Below are 27618 nucleotides of genomic sequence, written 5' to 3'. Positions count from 1 at the left end.
TTTAAGCATGTATTCTTTTTGTGTTTAGGGAAAAGTGTTACTTTGATTAAAGGCAGGTTTTTGAATAGGAGTGGCATGTAGTTCTGGATCAATCCAGCTGTGGTATATAACCCAGACTGGAGGAAAAAAAGACTAGTGTGAGAAGGGCTGTGAGAACTCTGTCACAATAATCTTGGGCAAAGGCTAATGAGGACCTAAATAAAGGCGTCGGTAAGAGAAAAGGAGGAACTACTCTACGTATGCAAGGGACTGGCGTCCATGGCCATGTGGCAGGCTAATAAACACTGGTTGAAGTACCTTAACTTCCAGGGCTTCCTAAGGCCCCAGCTAGTTTGTATGAAGACTGGGGCAAGTTAAAAGAATCCACTGCAAACATGTTTTAGGCAATCAGGCCACTGGTGAAGGACTGGAAAGCTCTAGGTGAGGATGGCAAAGGGTAAGTTATACCCAGCACAGACAGCAGAGAGAGTTGGCACCTGCCACCAAATGGCCCCAGGACTTGGCGCCTTCCCTTCTCTTGCCTCTGTCCCTGGTTAGTCCAGCTTCTTGGTCAATGTCTTTTCTTTTTTCATTCCTCATTATTGTCAGTTTGGGACTTTAACAAATACTTTATTCTTTTTCATTTCTTCCCTTTTAAAAAATGTGGAAGGATCATCTGTGTGAAACCATAGAAAGATTTCTATGTGATGAGATTATGCAGTGTTTCTGCGCCTCTTTAAATGTCTGATCTCAGAAGCTAAGCAGGGTCGGGCCTGGTTAGTATTTGGATGGGAGACCACCTAGGAAGACAAGGTGCTGTAGATGTAAGAAATTAAAAAAAAATAAGGGATTGTAAACTGACAAGTTCCTTGCAATCTGCGAGGTCAACCAAGGGTTACCTTGCCTAAAAAAAATAAAAAAATAATAATAAAATAAATGTGCAAGAGTAAAAGTGTCTTATTATCTAAAGGTTCAAGTCCAAATTCCTTAGTCAAACATTCAAAGTCCTCCACACTGTGGTCCCAACATATCTAGCCAATCTTATCTCCCAACAGCCATAAATAAATTCTGCTTCACTCGTGTTGTGGCCTCTAAATAGATTACTCAACTCTACCTCTGGATGGTCCCTGACTTTCCCCCATCTCTAAGTGTCCCCATTATAACCATTTTTCAAGCAAAACTCAGCATCTACCTCCTCTGTGAAATCCTTCCCAAACATTTCAGAACATGTAGTGTTATTAAGCTCCAGGCTTTATGTGCATTATTTCCTATCCCTACAAATACTCAACAATATATTAACTCCAGATTACAGAAAAGCAGAGAGAGGTTCAGTGAGGTCAAGTAACTTTCCCAGTGTCACCTACCTAGTAAGTGGCAACATTGTCATTTAAATCTAGACAGTTTGACTCTAGAACCTAGCTATTAACCTCTGGCCTACGCTGCTGCTCTGGAGTTCCCCACTCCCACATTCCTTTTTTTTTTTTCCCCCAAGTAAATGAATATTATGCTTTATTCAAATAAAAACATAATGAACAGACCTAAGAGGAGCTACTCAGGTGGAAACACTGGAGCAGGGTCCCCTTGTAAGGCCTTAGGGTTCTAAAGAAAATGAAAACCACAGCCCTGTCTCAACCTCCTCATTTTAAAATGCCAACTGGCCAGGGCAGAACCAGCTCCAGGACCTGCCTGGTCTCTCTCCTGATCTGCGATTTCTTATACTCTGAACGACTTATTTGTGAGCTAACCATGTATTGCTTTGTTTCTTTGAATCATTATTATCATTTAATGGTGTCTACATGATTAACTATATTGTTTGATTGTTTACATCCAGTACTCAGCTAGCTGCTGGCAGGAGAAAAATGTTCCCCGTTGGCTATATAAGTTAAATCATTAGATCTTTTGCAGCAAATATAGCATAAGATTAACATGCACAATATATTAAAATTTCTATAAATATTTTAGTCTTGCTATAATCAGATAAACAAAAACAATAATGAGATCTCATATTTGATTTGTTCAGAAATGTTAAAAAGAATACCAATAATCTATTTTGTGAGAGTAGGTTATGGAAATGGACTTTCTCATATATTGATGGCAGAGTGTAAATTCATACAGACTTCTTAGAGAAATTGGATAATACTGAAGGGTAAGAGAATATGCTATCCCAAATATGCCACTTTGGCATAAAGATTATTTTGAGCTGAAGGCAATTGAGAAGAAACAGATAAAAGAAAAACTCTCTGCCCCTCTCCCCACCGTTTGCCTAAAAGCAGGATATAAATTTGTAAAGGTGTCCTCCCTCTCCTCTCTACAAGGAAAGACAGAGTTAATAACCAGAGGCAGCTCTAGACCCTCAGCAGCCCAGAGAAGCACAGAGGAATCTACATAATAAACTATTAATAGCGTTTATCTTCCATTAGTTCCTCCGTACATTTACTATCTTACAATTTGCTACCCTAGAAACTCAAAGTGCTTTTCCTTTGTCTTTTGTTTCTCTACATATTCATTGTTCATTTGTTAAGATGCTATATAAGGCCAAGTTCTAACTACTCCTTTGAGTTACTCATCACTGTGTGTTCTCATATGTATGTGCAATGCACGTGTTAATAAACCTCTATTTGTCTTTCTCTTGTTAGTTTTTGTCTAATTTAAAAGTCCCCAGGAACCTAATTGGTAGAGAGAAAACCAGTTAAGTTTTCCTTCCCCCACAATATCCATTAAAAAAAAGTGGATGTTGTCTTTGATCCAATAGTTCTTCTTTTAGAAATCTTTCATATGAAAAATATTTACACACACATGCAAAGTTATATCTGTTAATAAGGATGTTAATTGCAGCATTGTTTATAAGAGGAAAATATTGGAAACAATCTAAATGTCCATGAACAAGGCATAGTAATAAACAAATTAATAAATATGTTAAATAAATTGTGCTTTTATGCCTAGAATGGAAAACTATAATTCACTTCAAATTTTTGATAGACCAATATTGCACTGACATGCAAAGATTTCTAAGATATATGATTAAGTTTTTTAAAAAGCAAGACATCAGATAATATGTATTATATAATCTCATTTTATAAAACAATTTTATATAACCTAGTATTATTTGGAAGTAGTTAACTAAATTGTTAATAGTTTTTTGTGTGTGTGTGAGGAAAAAGTCATATTGGGAGTACATATATATGTAAAGGAGTACTTGGACTTTTTTTATCCTAATATATGAACTTTTAACTTTTTACAACAAGCACATATATTTTTTGTGTTATTGGTTTAATTAAAGTATAGTATTTTAAGAGATTCTATAATGTTTTAGGCTTATTGTAGTTGGGGATAATTGAGTAGAAAAATACCATAAAATTTAGCACAAAGATACCCTGGAATCTAGAATATGAATAAGCCTCTTGAGCCTTTACTATTAAACTGACTTACATTAAATAAACCATGCACATCTCTAGTTTCTAATAATTTCTAGAATATATAATTTAGAACGCAATTTTCAAAAATACATAATCCATCTTTAGTGCCCTCTCACGACAGGCCCCATGTGTCTTCCAGGCTGGCCAAGCTTGCCTTGTTTTTCTCACTCCTAGCAGCAGAGCATCTGGGATTCTGCGGGGACTCCAAAAGTCTTTGAGCTCACAAGGCAGGAGCAGCATCTCTCTAAGGGGAGCTGAGAGCCAGAGGAGAAACTGGACCAGGAGAAAGTCTAGGATCCAAGAGATGGTTCTCCCACAGCTCCAAGGTTAACCTCAGAAATGGCCTCTCAAGTACCAAGAGCACCAAGGGCACCAAGCATCAAGGGCACAAAGCACCAAGTGGTAAAGATCAAGGTCCCTAAGAGCCCCCTCAGACTTCCAAGGCCATTCCAGTCCCAAGCTGTTAAAGAAAAGATCTTCTACAACTTTATGGTTAAGCTGAATCCATTCATAAGAAAATTAATAGCTGTATGATTTGTGCCCCAAGGTCTGAATGAAGGTAAAGAAATGGGAGAAAAGTACCAGCTTACACAGAAACTACCAACATCAATTTAGGCCCTCCTATCTTTTCTGTTCACCTCTACCCTCTCTACACATCTCCCCTATTGAATTAGCACCTCAGAAAAGTTAAATTTCCAGTACTCACCCTGATCCATCTCCCTCCTGTCTGTCAGGGCCCTTCAACTAATCAGTATTAAGATTCTAGACTTAATTGCCTCTCTGAGCAATTATAGTCATCCAACTAGAAACTTTCCTTCCGAACTGAGTCGGGTGGGGCTGCCATTTCCTCCTCCTCCTAGTCCCTCCTGCTCTAAACTTTCCAAACACTGTTCTGGGAACATCTTAGCTTAAGGAAAAGGGCTCTGTCTGACGCCTTTTTAAAAATTACTGAGGGATTTGTTTCTGTGGCCTCTTTTTTAAACTGAGAAGACTCAGTTGACATGGAAGGCAAAGCTTGGTTTGGATCTGTCCCTTAGCACCTCTGTCACTTCAAGGCTTGGGACCCCATTCACTCTAAACCAGCTCATTTTGGTGTCAGGCATGACCCGACAGTGTTGAGATGGGGGAACAGAGATGCCCTCAGGAAGGTCATACACAAATGGCCATGAAAATGCCTTTGAACAGCTCATTAGAACCCAGAGACCTTTGCTTCTTGAAGAAAAATGAAGTACATTGAAATGGTGGATTATTATGCTATCGATTAAAAATGAAATTAGTAAAGTTTCCAATGACCAGGGGAAATGCCTATGACATAATGTTAACTAGTGCTGAGGGAGCAGGATACAAAACAGTGCAGCTTATCTCAGTGGTGTGAAAAATGATATTTATACGGACAAAGCCATTTTTAACAAATGGAAGAAAATATAAACTGTGGTTGTCTAAGAGCAGTGAGATTGTGAATGATTGTGATTTCCTTATTGATACTTTCCTGAATTTTTTTTTTTAAGATTTTATCTCTAAAATTGGCTAAGCAACAGGGTACCTGTAATTTTCCCTCTGACATATGAAGGACAGAAAAGAGGGCAGGAAGAATGGAAGGAGAGGTGGTAGAGGGAGGGAGGGAGGGAGGAAGGAAGGAAGAAAATTCCACAGAGGGAGAGTAAGACGTTTTTAGTCAGGGAGAAAAAAAATCTTTTTAAGAGAAAGTAAGAAAAGGGGTAGGAGGACCATGGCTTGAGCTCTGGACATGTATATTTTACCAAATTCACAGTTTAAGCAGAGAAGCTGAAATATCCAGTAACACTCCTGGAGGAAGAATTTTGTTTGGTAAAAGAATAGTGCTACAGAGAAAACATAAAGCTATTTACATGTTTACTAGTCATTGTCAAAGGTATGTCAGAGGTGCCTAATTCCTCGGGTTAATCTGTGTGATTCATAGAGAAAATTCCTGTGCCTGTTGTAACCAAAGCTTTCTGTCACATCCTCTTTCTTTTTTAATGTGTTGAGTGTATTTAGGAAATGGTCTTCAGTTGGGTACATTAAACTTGTTCATTACCAAGTGTTTTCTGAGCACCTTAGGGACTTTATTTTTGTCAAAGTTATTATACACCACAGCTCAAAAAAAATAATATTTTGGGTACTGGTGTAAGAATCTTTTATAGTAGAAATAGGTGCTCTTTTGAGGAACAGAGAATTTTAAGAAAACAACTCTTTGTAATAAAAATCCTAATTCATATTAAAGATATTTTGAACATAGACTTTTTAAATGGTAGAAGGGAGTGTACATTTTGGTAATTTTTCTTCCTGTTTTGCCTATGCTGAGGTAGGCTTTATTCCATAGTTGCAATCATCCTGTATCCCAAAGACAGAACTTGTTGAAAGTGAGAATTTCCATTTAAAACAATTTGCCATATTTGAAAATAACAGCCTTAATGATGTAATGACTTTTGCCTTGTAAAAAATAAGCTTTTACATATCAAATATTCTTTCTTTCTCTTTCTTTTTCTTTTTCTTTCTTTCTTTCTTTTCTTTCTTTCTTTCTTTTTCTTTCTTTCTTTCTTTCTTTCTTTCTTTCTTTCTTTCTTTCTTTCTTTCTTTCTTTCTTTCTTTCTTTCTTTCTTTCTTTCTTTCTTTCTTTCTTTCTTTCTTTCTTTCTTTCTTTCTTTCTTTCTTTCTTTCTTTCTTTCTTTCTTTCTTTCTTTCTTTCTTTCTTTCTTTCTTTCTTTCTTTCTTTCTTTCTTTCTTTCTTTCTTTCTTTCTTTCTTTCTTTCTTTCTTTCTTTCTTTCTTTCTTTCTTTCTTTCTTTCTTTCTTTCTTTCTCTTTCTTTATTTCAACCCTTCCATTTTATTTGGGGGCTTAAGTAGAAAAAATAGGTTTCTCCAAAAATAATCACAATATTATTATCCAAGTTATCCAAAGAAATTCTATTTGGTCAGCCTTAAAGGCCCCTTTAAGACTGAGTGTCTCAATTTTGGGTACTGCTTTCATTCCTTCTTTCCTTCATTTTACAAGTATTGAATTACTGTAATACTGATGGCACCATGTTAGAAGTTTTGAGGCACACAGAGTTAAACGCTGGTCTTAATTTAACCCCAAGGAGCTTGGAATCTTTTGGTGGAGATAACACACACACAAATGTCCTCTACAGATGAAACCACCCTGAGTAGCAGGCTCAGAGCGATGGAGATCTTCCAGAGGGGAGCTAGAGAAAGGCATTGTGTTGTGTGACCAGCCACTGGTCATGAAGGATGAAGGGGATTTTAGAGAGAGAGATGGAATGAGAAAGGCATTCCAGGCCAAAGGCACAGCATGGGCAAAGCGGGAGGAAGTGGGGAAGTGCTTCTGAAGCTGGCTCAGGAAATGCCCACAGCAACAAAAACTCACCTTATAAAGCAATTGTTTTTAATAGAGACAAGAAGAAAGGGTCAGAGGCTTACAAGTTTCAAAACTGTAAAAACAAAGCTGTTTTTCCTGCACTGCTTTAGAAGTTAGAGTTTTATGATTTAAAGTTTAGAATTTTAAATTGAGCTTTTGATTACCCTTAGCTTCTTTCATAGCACTACCTTCATCAGCTTCTTACACATGGTTGTCATCCCCATCTGGAATCTAGCTAAGTAGCTATATTGAACAACTAATTGCAAATTAAGTTACAATCAGTTGATTATGTTATGCTCAATATTCATCATGGTATTGCGAATCATGTTCTTTGATCATATTATATTCTGTTTACTCTATAGATTTTTTCTTTACAAGACAAATGCCCAATACAGTCAAGTTTTAAATTTAGTTTCCAGAACATAAAAGCCCTTCTACCGTAGAATTATCTCTATGTTGATAGTAGACCAACCTCTGCTAGGGTTAATCCATTGGATGTGCCCCACAACAAGACGGCAAGCTCTGAGGACTTTTAACTTGAAAATAAATATAGACACACTATAATCCTTGCCTGGCTATACACCCTTATATGTGCTATTGGGGTTTCCACTTAAAAATCCTGCAGTCATTTCAAATTCAACATGTTCAAAATTGAACTCATTGGCTCCACCCACCCCCCAAATTCATATTATTTCTTACTCATCCTTGTAAATATTACAAAAATTTATTAGTTGTTTAAAACATGCTATTCAAAAGTCATGTGACTAAATGGACAGAACACAGGTTTCTGAGTTAGAGTACCTGGTTCTGAACTCTTTTTTTTAAGCCCACAGCTCCCGGTATTCCTAGGTAGTTTCCCATCCAAATGGAATGGAGGAGTTTTGCCTAAACTAACCAAGCCTGACCCTGCTCGGCTTCCGAGATCAGACGAGATCGGGCATGTTGAGGGTAGCATATCCGTAGACTCATCTGAACTTAAGCATTAAGCAAGTAAGCCTTGATGAGAGCCCCACTCCTATATAAAACGAGGCCAATAACAGTGCCTACTTCATAGAGTTGCTTTGAGAATAAAATAGACAGCGGTAATTAGATCAAATAGATTTGTGGAAGCGTATGGATGCCTTAAAGTACTATACAAACACTAGCTAGTTTTATTGGTAATAAGAGGAATATTTGTGTTTCTTCGGAATGTGAGATTCATGTCGAGTGAAAGATGTGCTGCTAAGCCATCCAAGGAGACATTCATGAGCATGGAGAATCCAGCCTCAGTCTCACTCAGTCTTGTTAGTACTCCTGGCTTGATTTTTCTCAGGAGACTGAAGACATCATTCATATATGACCTAAACTGATTATGTCATATCTGTTTCAGACTCATCAATGGCTTGCATTGCTCCAGGGTCCAAGATCTTACTTAACATGGTTCACTTATTCTGCCACCATATTCTACCCCGACCATATCTCCAGCTGTGTTGCCCACAGTTTTTCCTCTCACTTGCTTTCTGATCTTTTGGTGGTTTGTCCAATTACCAAATTCCCAAATTAAAGTGCTTCTGTAAGCCATGCCCTTCCCTGATCACACTTTCAACCCTTTCTCCTGAAATGCACTTCCTCATAGCAGCTTTTTCTAACTAGCTGAGGTCCCATATTTACTTTCTTGGAACACTTCTATTCTCCTTCCCAGCACAGATCACACTCTAGTCATTTGTATACTTTGTCTTCCCCTCTAGACTCCCTGTCTTTCTACATGTCACTGGATGATCCCACCTGAACAGGCTGAGCCATCTACAAAATAAATCCCATTTTCTATGATATTTTAATTACAGCAATTCCAATACTTCCCCTATGATTTTAGCTGGAAATAAAGTAGTTCCTGAGATTCCCTCCCCAGAAATCCTAGAGAATCACCAAGGATGCTTACTTTTGTCCAAGAATAGGTCCTGCTCTCTCAACAACTGGCACCTGCTTAGAGAATGGGAATTCAGCTGCACACTTTCAAGGATGAGTCGACTGGCTCTGTTGGGCTAGAGGTTCTTGACCAATTCCATAAGCCTGAGAGGACTGCAAAGGCCTTCAGTTATATAGCTGGAAGGGTGGAGCAGGAGAGCCACACCCTCTGCCTGGGATCAGTTCCTGAGCCCCTGCTGTTGAGTATGGGTTCTTATGCAGACAGCCCCTGCCTGGTGGTGAGCTTCACCCATCTTGTCCTCACCTGCCTGTCTGACCTCAGTCTGGACGACTCCAGGCCATCAAACCTGTTTTCATCAGTAAATATCCAAGTTAATCATAGTTGGTCCCCCAATACCTTTTTTTCCAGGATGTTCCTCTGCCCCTTCAAAATGATGGAGGAGGAGAAATGGAGGAGTTTTGCCTAAACATCTAAAACCTGGGGTGGAGGTCATACCTAATTCTGCCACCAAAAACCTCACGAGCTTGTCCAGTTAAAAATATTTTTTTTATATATGTTAGTCCCATCAATTATGCTACAACTAAATTATTTCTTCAGGCTGCACATAATCTAAATTCCTCCTCTTCTTTCCATTCCCACCTTATCCCTCACCAGGCCAGGTCACTATCACCTCTCCTGGACCACTGCACCTCCTAATTGGCCTCCTATTGCTGCATTTTAAACTCTCTCAGTCCCTACACCACACAGCAGCCAGAGTGATATTTTAGAAAAGCAAGGATTGTCAGATTGGTCCCTTGCTTAAACTCTTCCATGTCTTCTTATTCCCCTTAGAGTAAGATCTAAAAAAAATACAGTATGGTCTCCCAAAGCCCTGCATGTTTCAACTTCTGCTTCACTTTTCCTCGTTCTCTCTCTGCTGCAGCCATTCATTCATTTGACAAATATCTGCTAAGCATCTGTAAGTGCCAGGCATCAAGGATACAAGTGAACAAGACTGATGAGGTCTCTGTTCTCATGGAACTTACATTTTAGTGGGGGAGATAGTCAATGAACAATGGGGGAGATAGTCAATGAACAAGTTAATAAGCTAAAAAATGCTCAGGTGGGGATAATTGTTCTGAAAAAATAAATAAATAAACAAGAGGTTTGAGAGAGACTATTTAGGAGCAAGATGCTAGTTTAGATTGGGTGGTCAGGAAAGATATCCCTGGGGAAGGGATATTGAACTGAAGCTAAGCGACAAGGAATAAATGTCATTTGAAAATAAAGAAAAGGAAACAGTAAGTTCAAAGGTCCTGAGGCAGGAAGCCAGAGTATGGGGAGTGGTCCATTGGAGGAAAAGAACAATCAGTGTGAGTGGGGGTAAAGTTGAGGGAATGACTGGAGAGGGAGTCAGAGAAGAAGGGAGGGCCAGACCTCACTGGCCATGTAAACTGTGGTTAGGAATTTAGAATTTCCTCTGAGTTCTCCTGCTTCCTTGGGCACATCCATTTTCTCCCTGCCCAAAGCTTTCTCACATGCATTTGTCTGGAATGTTCTCCCCTCTTCTGTTCTCCTAGCTAACTATTCCTCTTTCTTCAGGACTCTAGTTTAAATATCCCTTTCTCCTGGAATACTTCCTTAATAAATATGTTCTCACACTTTTGCAGGCATTTCGTTGATTCATTCCACAAAGATTTATTGAGTGCCTGTCATGTGCCAGAGCACTGTCCTAGGCTCTGTGTGTATAATTAAACAAATTTTCATCAAATTAGAAAGGTATGTTTAGGATGATATGATGGGAAATGTGGTTTACATGGTATACCCAGAATTCTGTCTTGAAGAATTCCCTTGGAGAGCACCTGAAAAAGATAGCCATCCTTCAGAGCTGCAGAGGTACAGTGAGTGGCTCTGGGGCTCTGGACTGAAAGAGATGCATCTTATGAAGACTTGGTGGGCCGGAGAAGGCAGCAATTTCAAATTAATTATAAGTGTTGATTCTGGACCTACCTGCTTCTCAAATGGGCAGCACTATGTATTCCTAAGTTTCTTCATTTAGTGACAGTGATGCTTTCCCTAAGAACCATACGGTTCTTAGTAAAGAGATATATTCTTATTAGTCCCTAGAGAGGACATATGGTTATGAGTGAAGAGTGGCTTTCCTAAGCTCCACTGGAGACTCAAGCAACAAGTCTCTGAGAGCTGCTGCTATTTCCCAGAGGGTAACTCTGCAACCCCAGGAGGTGTCTGCAGTGACTCTTTTCAGAATGAGCAGTCTTAGTTTAGACAAAGAAGGTTTTTAATGTGGTTATTCAACAAATAGTTTTATCGAGAGCTTCCATGAGCGTGGTACTTGACTAAATTCTGAAGGTGCAGTAGTAAATAACAGATATGGTTCCTGTATACATGGAATTTACATTCTACCAAGAAAGACAGATGTCTCATAATTAATTACTTAGTTCCAATTGAGCAGGTACAGATTGTTCTGAAACCATATTTCCAGAGGTCCTGGTCAACCTGGGGAAGGCTGGAGGGTTGGGGACAGAAGGCTCCTCTAGGGTATGATATTTGACTTTGTTTTGTAAGATGATTAAAAATTCTAAGTATTAGAACATGATGCTGAGAGGCAAGGAGTGTCCCTTGCAAAGGGAACAAACACCCCAAGGTAGAAAAAAGCAGGTCCAGTTCCCCTAACATTCCTGAGAGAAGGACAGTGTGACTGAAGTGCCTTGAGCAAAAAGGAGCATAGTATGAGATGAAGGCATGCCAGAGATTTTTGTTTTGGGCTATTTTCCTAAAAGAAATGGGAAACGAGTAAGGGAAATGAGTAGGGTAGTAAAATGTCAGGTTTATGTTTAAAAGATATTCTGATTTTAGTGTGGAAGATAGATGGCAGGGTATGGGAGGGCAAAGGTGGATTAAAGGGGACTCACTGGGAAATTCTTACAGTAAAACAGGTGAGAAATAATGGAGACCTGGACCAGGGTAGTGGCATTAGAGATGTTCTCAGTGGAGGATTCTAGAGGTATGAGAAGGTAAAACTGATAGACTGTAGTAATTGATTATATATGTGGAATGAAGGAGAAGGAGATGTCATGAGTCCTAAAGTTGTTTGCCTCTGTGCTTCTTGATGGATGGTGATATTATTCTCGAAAAAGGAAACACTAGATCAGGACTAGGTTTAGGGAATCAGAACACAGGTCAGGTTCAGGATTTATGGTTGAGTTTGAGATGCCCATTACACACACAACAGAGAGGCTGACTAGGAAGTTGAATAGGCAAATCCATAGTTGAGAGGGAAGGTCTGGGTTAGAGACATAAAAAGTTATCATTGGAGACAAGGGTTTGGGTGAGTACATGTGGGGAAAGGTCATAGAGTAAGAAGAAAGCCTAGTTCTTTGAACTCCAGCATTTAAAGGTTGAGTAGAGGACATGATAGCCATTGAGTATCCATCAGTCTGTGGTGTGATGACTATTGTACCTTAGTGAGAGAGATTTCATTGATGTGATTTATGTTGGGAAAAGATGTTGGAGGGAGTTGAGAACTTCATGGGAGAGGAGGAAATGAAGATAGTGAATGTGGACAAAGTTGGGTTGACTTCCTTTCTTGTTTGCCAAGCTTCACTTTTGTTCTTTTAAAAATAATCAATGAAGGGAGTAAAAATCAATGAAGGAATAATTTCAGGACACCAAGAGGCAGAGGTCTGTTGAAGGAAATTTTTTCATTGTTCCTTTATTTTCTACTCAAAACAATGTTCAGTAATATTTAAATATTACCTGCCTTTGTTTCAACCTTCTGCGAATGAGATTTCAGGTTTTGTTTTTGTTTCTTGTTGTTGTTGTTTGCTTTTCCAAATGATCTGGATTCCTCACTATAGGAGAAAAGATACACAGGGTTTCTTATACTGGATGATTCCTTCAAAGAAACAATGGAGGCAGAAATTATTTGTAGATATAATATTGGATCTAAACCCATTCCCTCACTTGATGCCATCTCAGTGAGCACGTCTTGCACTATTTGTAATTTTAACATGAAAGAGAAGTTGATGTGATTTGGATAGTAATTTCTCACCAAAATTCCAAAGAAATGTTACATGTGGCAGCATGAGAAATTTATCACCTGAGAAAGATGCAGTAAATCTTGGTTTAATTTGCTTTGTTTGCTTTTTTCCAACAAAATAGAAAAAAACTTCTTACTTATCTGGTGAGTATCAGGAGAATTTCAGGCCTATGAGGGGGAATTTGACCAAGCTGTTCCCAAATAACAACTTTTTCAGGCAGTTTGGTTGTGAGGGAAGGGGTAGCACCTGGAGAAGTCAAAGGAGAGATTTTTCCCTAATGTCGGAGAATTGAGCATGATTAAGTGTTGACAGGAAAGACAGAGTAAAAAGGGATTGGTTAAAAAAATACAGGAAAGAGAAAGAATAATCCATGTACCTCAAACTCAGATTTCCAAGGGGTCAAGTCAGTAACCTAAGTGAGTGAGACAGTGAGATGTAAGAAACAGAGTGGCAGAAACTACAAGAAACTAGAGAGGAAAGTACAGGCTCCTTCTAAATGTTAGCCTGAGGCTAAGGAGTCTTCTGGGGGATGATGGAATTGTTCTTGATGGTAATATACAAATATATGTGTTGGTCAAAACTTGTGGAATTATGCACTAAAAAAAGATGGATTTTATCTTTCATTTTTCTTTAAGTAAAATTAAAACAAAAGGGAAAAAAAAAACCTATATGAGTCAAACAGGCTATGTCTGTGGGCCACAAACATTGTTTTATGGCCTCTGGAGTAATTGAGAGAATAAGTCTTCTGAAAAGATATGAGGGATGGAACCTAGACCCCAGGGTGGAGAGTTTTCCCTCAGATAGAGGATGGATATTGTCTCTATAGCAACAAGAGGAAAGGTGCTAAGGGTGGGAAAGCAGACAGGCAAGCCTGTGGCAGGAATCTGAGGGATTTCTGATCTGCTGACTTCTATTTGCCACTGAAGCAGGAGGCCTAGTCATTAGCTGACTATGAGCTAGGAAGTGGAAAGTAAGATATTTGAGGAGACTTTTGATGGTTTGATATAGCCCCAGAGGAGAATTTGAGAATGAATGGAACAGAAAAAGATGATAAGATTGTTGGATAGTATTTCAGGCCCTTCTGAGTCCGGCGGTTATAAAAGAGAAAAACGAAAAACCCACATACACAAAATAATAGTTGCCTAAAAATCAAACCTTACTTCTCTTTCATATAAAAGAATTATGGAGTTAAAACTAGGACTGGTACATGATTTCATCAGAGATCAATACTACTTTTTACTTCAGCATCTTGGCTTGTGGCTTCCGTCCTCAGGGTCACCTCATGGTTCAAGATGGCCACAAGAGTTGCACCAGAAGGCAAAGAAGAGGGACTCTTCTGCTGAATCAACTCTTTTGAAGCTTTTCTTAGCAACCATTCAACATTCTCTCACATTTGCTGAAATGCAGTCATATGACCACACCTGCGTACAAGGGCTGCTGGGAAATGCAATTTTTTTATCTCTAATAGCAATGTGTCTAACTAGACATCAGGGTTCTATGATTAAAGAATATATATTAGAGTATGGAGTTAGTAGTCTCTACAACAGCTTTTTACTCTCCAGTGGGGCCCATCTCAGAATGTGGCCATGAGGAAACCTGGGAGTCGATTTCACCAGGGTTGAGGTTTTATCAGATGAATGGTATAAAACTGCTAAGAAGCAGAATCTAGAACTAACTGTCTTGAGAGAGTGACTAAAATTATGAACCATGGATTCTACATTAGGTTTGAAAGAAACGTGAGGGCAGGAGGAAGCTGATGGTGGAGAGAAAGTAGAGACTTTAATACAGTGGAAGAAAGGTTCCTGTGGAGGAAATTGAGTGGGTAATCTTGAACAATAGGAGGTCATGATGGAGAGGGAGAAGTTAGGCTTTGGACAGACAGCTGCTAATCATCATTTTATTTATTTTTTATTTTTTTATAATTTTTTAAAATCATTTTAAAGAGAGGAGATAAGACAACAACACTCTTAAGCTCAAGTGAAGATCAAGTGAAGGGAGTGACAAGAATTCACCCACCTTCTTTTCTACTTCTCTCTCTTCCCCAACTACTTTCTACCTCTATGAGTCTGTATCTGTAGTATTTCAAACGAAGGGTGTATTGGACACATCTCATGCTCTACCTCACATCTTTTTGGCCCACTTTTAACTCTAGCTATTTCTGCAACAACCAGGTGTGACCTGACAGCACTCCTTCCCACAGATGTCACGTGATAGCAGTGAGTCTCAATGTTATCAGGAATCTTCCACGCTCCACTCCGGCATATCTCTGACCTGCCGGACACTCGTACATTTGCAAACCTGAAAAGAGGAAAGAAAGTCAATACCCCAAGGGCCAATCCTTGACCACTGGGAACTAGGATCTGATAAATAAATGCTCCCTTTCATCTCCTTCAGGGTGGGTAATTCTGAGATACAATCTTCTAGGTTCTCCAGAGGTGCCTAGCAGGACTGAGCCCCAGGTGCCCATAACAGTAACTGGCTTTGTCTACAACAAGTGCATTCAGTTGTGAAACCATTACTATCTAGTTTGAGAACATTTTTACCACTCCCCCCCAAAAAAACTCATGTCCGTGAAACCATCACTCTATTTCTCCCTATCCCAACCCCTGGCAACCACAAATCTATTTTCTGTCTCTATGAGTTTGCCTATTCTGGATATTTCATATAAATGGAATCATACAATACATACTTTTTTTGTGGCTAGATTCTTTTACTTGGCATATGTTTTGAGATTCATTCATGTTGAAGCATGTATCAGTACCTAATTCCTTTTTATGGCCAAAGAATACAGTGTTGTATGGATATGCCACATTTTGTTTATCTATGCATCAGCCGATGAACATTTAGGTTGTTTCCACCTGGTCCTGGCCACAGAGCCCAGGGATGACCACATAGATGTGAGTCCTAGAGCTCTTCAGGGCATCTGGTCAACCCCATGTGTGTGGGGAGGGAGGAGAGGCCTGGGAAGGGAAGAGGGTATGCATGGAGAGTCAAAGGGCCCTTTCAAAGAGGTAAAATAGAGATTGGTTCTCATGTGGGACCAGGACCAGTATGGACAGTACTGTCAGCCCCTGCCAGAGAGGGATTTAGAAAAATTTGAGGAAGGCACTCCAAGTACTGGGCCCTCTGAGAGCCTCTTCATCCAGGTCTAAGGGTGGTAGAACTCAGAATGACCTGGGATTAATGTGAACTCCAGAAAGCAGAATAAAAGGGAAACCAGCATTTGTTTTATGTGCATTCTAATTGCCACACACTATGGAAGACTCTTGCTTTGTTTAATCCTCATAAGCACCTTATGAATTAGGTACTATTATCAAGCCCATTTTATAGATGAGAAAATTGTGTCCCAGAGAGATTATCTGACTTTCCTCACGTCACCCAGTGGTGAATTCAGGTTGTAAATTAAGTTCCTTTTCTATACCCCATGTTACTGCCCATGAAGGGTCTTGCCTTTTCCACTTCTACTAAAAGGATGGGTACTATTTCTTTATAAGAAATATGTCACTCTGATCTTTTTTTCTGGTTCTTGGACATTCTCTAGCTGACTGGGTACATTCCACACACAGTTTCTGTGACTGGGTTTCAGCCATGGCATAAAGCACCCTCTGATCTCTTGACAAATAAAGAGATATAAAACACCCTGGTTTGCATTTGATGGTTCCATTGCTCCTAAACTCCTGTTGCAGGTCCAAGGGCTCCACCTGTGTCTGACAATTCCCTGCCTGTTATTTTGGGAAGGTTCAGCTCACATATGGAGTGAACTCAAGCAACTCCCTAAACAACTTTTAAACCAAAGAAAGCAACATCAGGCTAGGTGCTAGAAGGTTGGTTTAGAACCTGAAAGAAAACCAGGTTAAGATCATTCCGCCTCAGTCTGTGGTGATGTTAATGATTATTCTGGTTTGGATTCTTACAGGTTGGGACAGACTTCGGGCAAAAATCATTAAGGTGAGGTGTGGCTGTTTTCTAACCTTGGCTGACGAAACCCTGCTCCTAGGCAAGGGACCAGGCTGTAATTTAAGGATGACTACATGGCCAAGCCATTGTTTCCACACTTTCACCAGAAGCCCTGACTAAAAGATGGCTTCATCTCGTGAGAAGTGTTGGCTTGGAATCAAGTAAGAGCTTCACTACTTTTATAGACATCTTGGTCTCCCTCTATTGACCCCCCCATCTTTTCCCTCAACCCATTATTTATGACCCCTTGATTTCTATGAGTGAATAAATAAAATAGAGCTCCTGCAAAGGCAGCAATTCAGGATTTTCATTAGAGGGAGAGGAATGAGAAGCCCCATTTCCTTGTAACCACAGCATCCTGAAAGAGAGCATCTAGATAGTATTTAAGAATGAGACAAGATGTCCTGAAATGTCCTATGACTTCAGCAACACCTCAGGGCTGGGGCAGGTGAGGTGCTGAGTATAACCATTAATCGAAGTTCTAAGGTTCAAAACAGCATCTGTTTCTACTCAGGCCAGAGAATTACTCACAATCCCCCTTAAAATAACACTTACCTATGTTCTCGTGAAAGAGTTAAAAAGATGCCCCCTAGAATGGCCTAATATCAGAACAGACATCATTTCTTCTATGTGGGTATTTATCCCAGGGTCTGAAAGTTAGTACCTACTCTTAACTTTTGACCTATAGCAAATGCTATTATAGATATGAAATAAGGAGCTGAAAGGAGTCTGGTTTCTAAGGCACTTGATATAAAAGTAGCAGATTTCTGATGAGAGAATGACTTCCAGGTTAACTCATTCCCTAGCGCTCATCCCCAAACTTGGCCATCCCAGTTAGTTTTCAAGTTAATGATGTCTGGACTGAGCACCTGGGTCAGCTGCCTACACTACTTCAGCCTCAGGAAATACCATACATTTCCATCATAAATTCATGCTTGGTTGGTTGTTCTGGACAAAAGGACAATGGTTCCCCTGATGGCTTGTGTTCAGCTGCTGCCTAATGCCTTGCTTATTTGACTTCAGCGTGGCATGAAATCATGGGCCTATAAAAGCAGTAGAGACAGAGAAGGGTTACGTAAGGTTTATATCTCAAAGTCAACAGAAATGAGTTTCAGGTTGCTGGGCTGACAATGTGGAGAAGGGAGTTTTGACATTTCAGGGGCAGGTCGATGCTGCCTGTATGGCCAGTCTGACCAGCAGCACCTTCTTAGAGGCACTTCCCTCAAGTGCCAGCTTGAGTTTGGATCTATTCCAGTTTGGGTCTATAAACTGTCAAGGCATTTTGTCATGGCAGTTAGGTATTCTTACAAGGCAGATTAGTGCCATGTTATGGGATTCAGTCTAAGCCTCAGAGCTACCTTGAGACTGAATTACTACAGGATTCTCAAACCTGAGTTTGAATCCTGCCTCTACGATTAGCCTGTGTCCACGAACAAATTACATCCTTCCTCTAAGCCTCAATATCCTTAACCTCAAAGGGGACAAAATAATTGTGAGGATTACAGGCAATAATGGTTAAACGCATATGGCCTAATTCTGGGCACAGAGTGAGCTCTCAATAAATGGAAGAAAGCAATAAGGACTATTTAAAAAGTATACATCTGCTCAAGTAGGGTTCTTCTCTTTTCTCGGCTTTCCTTATTTTTACTGAAGGAGTTCTTAGCTGGGAATACAGAATTTGACCCGTTGGTAATGAACTTCATTACCTGTCATTCCATTCCATTTCTGGGTAGTTCATCCACTGTTGTAATATGCTTACCTATGATTATTACCTCAGCAAATGACTCAGTTTTTTTTGGTAATGAGAAATCAGAACTATGGGTTGTTGACACCTTATTTGATATAATAAGTAAAGAAGGGCAAAGGTGTTTGTTGAGAACCAAAGCTGGGTCTAGCATCTGGAAATAGCTGAGCCCTGCAAAGGAGTTACTATGAAAGTTTTCTGCTGAATACAGAACAATAATGATAACTTATGGTCTCTAGACTTCTAAATTCACCTGTTACTCTACTGAGTGAATACCCTCAATGTCAAGAAAAGAAAATAAGTTACTTTTTTTAAAAAAATTATTTATTATAGTGTAAATGCAACAGGGACGATTTCAGTTAACAAACGTGTGTCTTTAAATTCAAAGATTGGCTTCACTATCTCCTCCCCATTAACTAAAAGCTTAAATTTACAGATTGAGCCTAAAAAAAACTCACTCGTATCCTGTTAAATCCCATGCTATCATATTGACATACTCAACATACCCCAAACTCAATTCATTTTTCTCCTCAAACTGCTTCTCCTTCCCAACAACGTATTTCTGTCAATGGTTTTACCATTTTCTCATCTTCAAACCTAGAGATTTTGATGTGATTTCTGATTCTTCCACCACATTACCTCTCTGATCAGAAGTCACCTGGTCCTGTTGCTGCATCATGGTCAAGCAGACTGGCTAAGATTCTGAGCTCCAACATTAGACCCTTCTGGGTTTGATGCCTGGCTTTACCACTTACAGTTGTGTGACATTAGGCCTGTTGCTTAACCTCTCTGTGCCTCAATTGCCTCATCTTTAAAATTGGAAAAATAACAGTTAATTCTTCATAGAGTTGCTGTGACAATTAAGTGAGATAATGTGCCGGCACATGGTAAGTACTTGATACAGTTCTGGTACTAATTTTATTATTATTACAAATAGTTGAGGATATGTTCCGTTCTCTCTCTTTTTGTTGTAACTGCTCTATTTTAAGCTCTTATCATTTTTGGCCTGGGTTATAGATACTGATGTCTAATTTTATCCTGTTTCCAGATTTCTCTTTCCTTAGCTTGTCCTGGAGAGCTATGGCAGACTGGTCTTTCTTAAACAGCATGTAACTCTCCAGCTCAGAATCCATAATGGCTCCTTAATACCTATGGCTTCCAATCTACTCTTTTCTGGGCAGCTTCCAACACCCTCAAGAATTCACCCTGCTCAGTGTCTGTCCAGATGTAGTGTAGTGATTGAGGGCGCAAGCTCTGGTGTGCCACCATTTCCTCTGTAACCTTAGGCAATTATGTGCCCTTAGTCATTTCAACATATAAACTCCCTGTTTAGGCTGTCTCTTCACTCTTAAGACATGTCTCCTTCCCTGCCTTCTTTCCAAGACGGGTTCTGAGTGTATGGGGAGCCTACATATCTTCACAAGGGAAGGGGCACAGACCTCTAGCTCCTCTCTGATCTTGGATGTCCTGTGTCTGGTCCTGCTGTGCTCTATTTTGCTCTGCTGACGTTCAGTTGGTCCCACCTTGTTCTTTGAATCTCATACTAGACCCCTTCCTTCTCTCTGCTGAAGTACATCTTCTGTATCTTCTTATTTTGTGTTTCAGCCTCGTGGCCTAATGTTAAATGCCGAATGACCTAAGGGAAGAGGATGTATTATATTGAAGGGTATGAGAGAGAGAGAGAGAGAGAGAGAGAGAGAGAGAGATATCCTTGTTCAGTTTGTTTATAGAGTGCCAAGTGCTAGGAATACAATAATGAATAAGATACTATCCCTGCTCTTAAGAAGCTTCGATCTGGACAGAGAAGACAGACTAGAAAACAGATTATAACACAATCTGGTAAGTGTAATACGGATGATATTTACAAGATGCTATGCCAATACAGAGGGCAACCCATCCCAGTCTAAAAGGGTGGATTTGGTGGGGAGGGTGGAGATTAGAATCAGAGAATGCTTTCCAAAGGTAAGCTTTGAAAGTCAAATAGGAGTTGTATTAACAAGGTTGGGATGATGTGAAAGTAAGGCAAGAAGAGCAATGTCAAGAACTCCAAAAGGAATGGTGTCAGATGGGTACTAGACTTATCAGGGTGATCATTTAGTAAGTTATAGAAATGTCTAATCACTGTGTTGTACACCTGAAACTAAGATAATATTGTACGTTAACTATAATTGAAAAATATTTTTCTTTAAAGAAAATAAAAAACCAGTCCCAACAGGGAGAACACTGTAAATAAAGGAATGGAGGCATGAAACAGTATCATATACTTTAGGACCTAGGTATAGTTCTGTATAACTGAGATATCAAGTAAGGGGAGCAGGTATGGCAGCGGATGAGGCATTCTGGCTTTATGAAAAAAGTTGCTAATGAAGTGTATATACACATTATGTACAATAAATATTAACATAGAAAGAAATGAAAATCAGAAACAACAACAACAACAACAAGATAACAGGTCTGAATGAAAGTGGCTCTTGGAGGGGCTTTGGGAACCCAGAGTAGCCAGGCTTGGGCCACCTCACAGAGGGCTTGCCCCTCTTATTCTTCAAGCTACAATTTGTGTTTCTAGTTCAGCCATTTTTATTTGCCAGTCCTATTCCTGTGTTTGGTATGGTTATTTACTGAAGAAGGAAAAAGAAAAAGTGAGTGAATGTAGAGGATGAGGAAGAAGATTATAAAATAGATATTTGAGTAAGTGGCTCTCATTTGGATGTCTAACAGATATCCCAAAGTCAGCATTTCCAACCTGAACTACTAATTTACGCCCACAAATCTGTACCACCTGTAATCTCCATCTCAGTTGATGGCAACTCCAACTTTCCAGTTGCTTAGGCCTAAAGTCTTGAAGCCCATCCGCATTCCTCTCTAACATATCCCATACCCAGTCCATTAGGAAATTCTGTGGTCTCTTCCTTCAGAATATACCCCAAATTCCGCCATGTTTTACCATCCCAGTTAAATCCACATCATCTCTCATCTTGGTTACTGCAACAGCCTTCCAACAAGTCCCCCTGCTTTAACTCTTGACCTCCTACAGTATTCTTCTCACAACGTCCAGAGAGATCATTTAAAAATGTAAGTCAAATAATATCACCCCAAAGCACGCACATCTCCCTTTTTCACCCAGAATAAAAGCTGAAGTTCTCACAATGAATTGCTTTAGGAGCTCTTGCCATTCCCTCTGCCTAAAATACTTTTTCCCCAATAATCTACTTAGCCAACTCTGGCACCTCCTCAAGTCTGCTAAAATTTCACCACTCAGTGAGAGTGACCTTTTCCACTCTATTATTGTTGTAATCTGCTATCCCTATTTCCATTCACTCCTGATCCCCCTTACCTACTCTACTTTTTTTCCCCCACAGTCCTTATTACTTCTAATATAATCTTTTTATTATCTTTATTGTTTAATTTCTTGTTTCCCCCTGCTAGGCTGCAAATTCCATAAGGGATTATTGGTTCACTGATATACCCTATTAGGAACACTTAAATGTCTAATGAATGAAAGAATGAATGAAAAAGTAGATATTGTTAATTGGAATCTCCACTTGACATTATTCAAATTTCCCATTCTTAACATAGCTCAGAAACTGGTATTGAGAAACAGAGGAATGAGTCACATGCATCTTAATTCTAGGGACTAAATGAAAAAAGAAAAAAAAAGTCTCCCTAAGGCATGTCCATGGGGAGAAGGAAGACTAATCTTTTAACATTTTAATGTATTTTCTTGTTGTCCTTAAGTTTTAAATGAATAAAGTTATCAGATTTTTTCCTGAATTTTGTTTGTACACATGTGTTCTTTAGGGACTTTTCTACCACCAAGATTATAAACATATTCTTTTATACTTCTCCTAATGCTCATTTAATTTAGTTTTACTTTGTTTATTAAGTTTAGGTCACGTCTTTAATATATCTAGAATTTAAGCTTGTGATTTGTAAGAAGTAGGGAATAAACATCATTTTTTACAAATGATTAGCCAGGTAGTCCCAAATCATATACTAAGTAGTCCAGCCTTTCCTTGCTAATTTGAAATGTCACCTTATCATGTAGTCTGTTCTTGAATTCTTTGTTCCTTGGATCTATTTGTCTATTCTGGCACCAATATCAAACAAATTTTAATTAGCATAACTTTATGCTATATTTAATTTTCTGGTAATAACCTCTAATTTTATTACAATTCACTATTTGTTACTAATTTTAGCCTAAATCAAACATATATCCATTCACGTGACTTTTTTGAGCATTCCAGTGTCGCGCACTGGAAATAAAAGTATGCTGGCTGGATTCAATTGTTCAAGTATAAATTCAATGGATTGAGATCCAGACTCTGTTTCTTTAATTGAGTTTGGGGTGGGGATATGGCAGGGGAAGAAAAGGTGATGGCAAAGTTGTTTTTTCCTTTTAAGTATTGGTTATGTTCCTGATGTATTTATAAATAAGAGATATCAGCTTTGCTAACTTTTCCCAAAATAGTAAGTCTAAATATGAATCAGAAGTTGAGGCTCTAATGAAAAGTTTTAAAATGTAGACAAAGGCTAGGAAATGAGAAAAGCAGAATGTAGTGAAATAGTCTAAAAACATTCTTATTACAATTTATTTCCTAGTCTTAGTCTGCCAATTAGGTGGCAAATGACTTTTCACATAAATATTAAGGCAAGGTCTTTCCTCTTCCTCTATTAAACTTGTTTTGAGAATCACACACCAAGTCATGGCCAGTGAAGCATCACCACATCCTAGGAAGATCTTGTGTGTATACTACGCTCATTAGCACATTTAATTGCATGTTCCTACTTCCTCAGATTAGCCTTTTGGCAAAGTTAGCTCACTTCATTTCCAAAGGATACGGGGTAACCATGGTCCATCGTTGAGCAAAAGAGATGAAGATCGGCTAGAAATTGCAATCAGAGAGAAGGTTCAAGTGTGATCTGTAAAGCTAGGTATAACACTGGGAAGTCTACCGCCTTTACTCAGGTCAAGGCAGCTGAATTTTAAAAACTCATAAACAGGGGGTCTTTAAAACTTTAATGTCCCCCCCACACACACACCATAATTAAGGGAATTTTGACATCTGTTTGTATATGGTAGGAACAATAGTAATATTCAAATACAACTCATTCGAGTGTTAGATTGGACCTCCATCCAACACGAATTTATTGAGCATCTACTTTGATGGGGATAAAAAAGTGAGATAGACAGACACAGGTCTTTCCCTTAGTCAAAGAAATGCTCCTTCCCAACCAAAAGCTTTATTTCATCGTCCAAGAAGGATAAATGAGCAGTCTTATAATTAAACTGTGGAATGACAGAACACTTTTAAACTACATAATTATTGACATCCAAGGAAATCTCAACCTACTGTAAAGTTGATTATAAGTTTCATAATTTCTGCTCTATATATTCTCCTTCTCTTTTTAAACATTAAATCCAAATGTGATTAACCAGGATTTATAACCTACTTTGTCAGCCTGTTATTTAATATCCCCTTCTTCATTACTGCAGTCAAATTACTTCATTACTGCTTAATTTAAATATGACGCTAGACATTGTTGGATGGTCCCTAAGATTAAGAACTTACCTTAGTGACTAGTTCTTCTGTTATTCACCAGACTCTCCAAAGAGCCCAGGCTTCTATCACACAGGAGAGAGTGGTTAATTACATTTGGGATTGTCATATGGGAGTGTTTTCTAGGAGAAGCCATATAAGATGGGTCTCAGAGTAAGTATGGGCTGTTTGAGGTTATGTTTGGGGTCACAAAATGCATATGGACTAAATCATGACTTCAAGATCTGAGATCACTGAAAGAGAAGACCAAGGCTATGCCTGGGCACTGGAACACAACTGTTATATATCAACTTCCTACCATCACTAAGGAGCATTAAATCTATATAAAGATGGGAAAGGGACATTCAGTGGTAAAATCCAGAAAGCACACAAGGAAATGGCAACACTGGCCTTTGAAGAACATATCCTAGAAGAGTTGTACTTAACCTGTTTTCATATCCTCACTGTTATGGTACACTGTCTTTGAGACCCTGACAGGGTAAATATTCAAAATAAGAAATTCTCTTCCTTCCTTAGTTTTTCTGGTTTAAAAAGAAGCACAATCACTAAATGAGAAAATGCCCTTTCATTAAATACTCTACTCCATAACTACCCCAGAGCTCCATTCCAGAATTTTAGAACAAAAATATTCAGAGGTGAAATGGAGAAGCAAAAATTGTTGTCCAATTTGTGTTCTCAGTCTGGACCACATCACTAACTGCTGCAGGTTACTGTTAAGAAATTGGGATCCAGCACCAGTCCATACCGAATATTGTTCCAAAGGCACAGCGTAAATGCTGCCTACAAAGCTTCTAAGTGCTTTAATGAGTAGAGCCTGAGAAATAACTAATTCCTTAACTGAGTATGATGCATCTATAGGGTAGAGGTGAAGGGCATGCTTAATCTGGTAATTGCTTATAGGAAACGTGGATAATTTCTCTGAGAACAAACCCAATTACTCATAATGTGCCATACTGGGCAGTTCTCAAGAGAATAGGCATCACGATACTATTAATTTGGGTCTGGCACACATCCATATTCTCTTTATGATCCTCTTACCACAACCCTGCCCCCTACACACTATCTTTTCTTTCCTATAAAGTAATGAAATAATAATGGTTGATGGCACCATCTAAAAGATAGCATAATAGAATGTATACTCTGGGCTTTAGAGTTACTACTAGGTTAGAATTCTGATACTACTGCACAGCAGAGAACACTCATTTCATCAATGTCCTACTTTGGTCTGCTCTTGAAAGTTGGAGATAGGCTGTGGTGAACTTAGAAACAGGAAATACAAATATGATCCCCTTCTGATCATAATCCTGCCAGTTCAGTACATGGCCCACCCATAGTCTTGCCAGATGCCTAGTTGTGTAAGCTCTTTATTTCCCAGGACTCACTCATGACCACAGCTAATAATTTCCCCAGAAAGGGCTCTTGCAGTCTCAAGCAAGCTGAAGTTAGACACAGGATGTCTTCTCCTAGGAGCCTTCTTCTAACAGAGCGAACATTGCTCTCTCTATACACTTAGCTTTGTGTTTGCTACTCAGTTTTTATATTAATCACCTTTGACATTCATTTATATGCAAAGTCGCTGATAAAAATGTTTAGGGAAAAAGGATTGTCATATTAATTCTATCAAGATGTTAACATTAATCGTATTTGCAGAATTTAGGTAGTTGTAGAATCTCAAGATATTAAGTTTTCAAAGATTGAAGACTAACAAGAAATACTAAAGTGGTACAGAGTGCCACCAAAGCCACTACCTTTTGTGATGCAAATTTCCTAAGGTATACACAATTTAGATGACAAATTAAGGCTCAGATTTTAAGGATGAATACCTAGGATGTTTCATTGATTTCACAAGGCTCACTAGAAAAGATGATCCATTTAAAAGGGGATAATTGAGGAGAGTTTAATGGAGATACTAATTAAAAGGGGTTGAGCAGGATTAAGGGAACCCAAGCGAAAATGGTGAAGTATCTCAGCAGTGCCCAAATCTTTCTGCAATGGTGGAAATGTTCTATATCTGTATTGTCTAATACTGTAGCCATTAGCCACATTTGGCTGTTAAGCATTTAAAATGTGGTTAATGCAACTAAGCCACTGAATTCTTAATTTTATTTAATCTCAATTAATTTAAGTTTAAATAGCCACATGTGGCTAATGGCTATTATATTGGACAGTACAACTCAGGTGTAGCAGAGCCATTAAAACTCCTAGGCCTGAAGAGGTAAGAAGAAAAAATTACTGGAACCTGGAGTGATGCAGAATTAGATATATATCTCATAGGAGGGGACAGCACGACAGGAGCTGTGGCCTTTGACAGAAAAATGCAGACACTGCCAACTTGCAGACTGGTAGGGGAAATCCTGAGAATACCAACTCACTCTTCTTGCCCTACCATTCCTCTCTGGTGCTTCTGACTGGTGGAACTCACCAGAAACTAGAAGACAAGAAAACTCATTAATGCAGTTCATAAAGGTCACCCTCTTGGGGCACAGAACATAGTGAAGGGTAGAGAGTGGATCTTGAGCAAAATATTATCATACCAAGTACAAAATGAGTTGAAACATTGTTTGGTTTATTAGCACTCATAAGTCTAATTAAATATGGAACCAGTGGCAAAAATGGAAAAGTTTTCAGTAAATCCTATGAATGTGTCACATTAAAGCTATCCCAGAGTTCTCTGCTGCACTCTCACAATGCTTTAATCAAACTGCAAATGGGTTCATTTCAGGTTTCATACATGAAGAATGATGTCAATAACACATCCCATCAACTATATTTAATCTTGGATTGTTACCAAGGATCTATGAGCCTTTTTCCAAGGTAACATCTCAAATCACAAAGCCTAGGAGTAGGAATTTTTTTTCACTTGACCTAGGCTAAAGGTCATTCTAACTCAATAAATAAACTTAGATTAGAAAAAGGGAGGAAGACCAATAAACTAGATACAGGGATCCGAAAGCCCCATTTCCTAATCTAAGGACTGTGTGACCACTCTGTTCAGGTAGGCCCACTTATGTTTTATTTTTGTACCATCTCTCTGAATGTTGGTGTTTTAACAACTTTCCACTTTCTGCACTGTAGTGCTGAGAGGAAAAAAAAAAAAAAAGACATTGAGGGTGTGTTAGTATTTATAGCCAAAATCAAAATCAATTCCTATTTGTGGAAAGCTTTATTGTCTACTTTAGCATGGCCAGAATATATCAAAAGTCCAGTCCTTACTACCCAACACTTAAGGAAGAGAGGTCTAATGTTATTGGATGGGGGTTGAAGTAGGTGCCAAAGGAAAAGCAGTTCCCACCACCTCCAAGCAGCAGGAGCTGTTGCTCTTCAGGAAAGAGGGTGCTGGTATGGTTGTGTAACATTAATGGCCATGGCACACATGTTGTGTCAATCTGATACTCAGAGCTCAATCCTGTCGTTAAATCGATAACAGTCACTCCAGGAACTGAGGAGGAATGAATCCAGACCCCTCCAACCAGCAGAAGTTTCCCATTGAGCACATGAGCTGTGTGGGAGTACCTTGGGGTAATGGGAGGCTGGATGTCTACTGATTCCCAGAGGAATCCACAAGAGGTTGGTTTCAGAAAGAGTACAGAGCTCAGTGGCTCCTCAAAAGCACCCAGACCCCCAGCAATAAGGGCTCCCCCT

General features: G+C 39.1%; 2 protein-coding genes across 2 annotated transcripts in view; both read right to left on the bottom strand.

Annotated features, from left to right (window-relative positions):
• TGM7 (transglutaminase 7) overlaps window positions 1-19097 on the bottom strand; it is a 33667-nt gene extending 14570 nt beyond the window's left edge. The window contains exons 1-2 of the mRNA XM_006920586.1: window positions 18997-19097; window positions 14843-15015 (exon numbers count right to left, since the gene is read on the bottom strand). Of these exons, the coding sequence (XP_006920648.1) occupies window positions 14843-15015; window positions 18997-19097 (274 nt within the window). The remainder of the gene's footprint in view (window positions 1-14842; window positions 15016-18996) is intronic.
• Window positions 19098-26521: 7424 nt separating this feature from the next.
• The window catches only part of LCMT2 (leucine carboxyl methyltransferase 2), a 2732-nt gene continuing 1635 nt past the window's right edge, over window positions 26522-27618 (bottom strand). The window contains exon 1 of the mRNA XM_006920442.3: window positions 26522-27618. This exon is cut by the window's right edge and continues 1635 nt beyond it. Coding sequence (XP_006920504.1) covers window positions 27189-27618 — 430 coding nt within the window. The 3' untranslated portion in view covers window positions 26522-27188.

The sequence above is a fragment of the Pteropus alecto genome, unplaced genomic scaffold, assembly GCF_000325575.1.
Source record: "Pteropus alecto unplaced genomic scaffold, ASM32557v1 scaffold86, whole genome shotgun sequence".
NCBI classification, from domain to species: Eukaryota; Metazoa; Chordata; class Mammalia; order Chiroptera; family Pteropodidae; genus Pteropus; species Pteropus alecto.
This window is presented reverse-complemented; position numbering and strand designations above follow the sequence as displayed.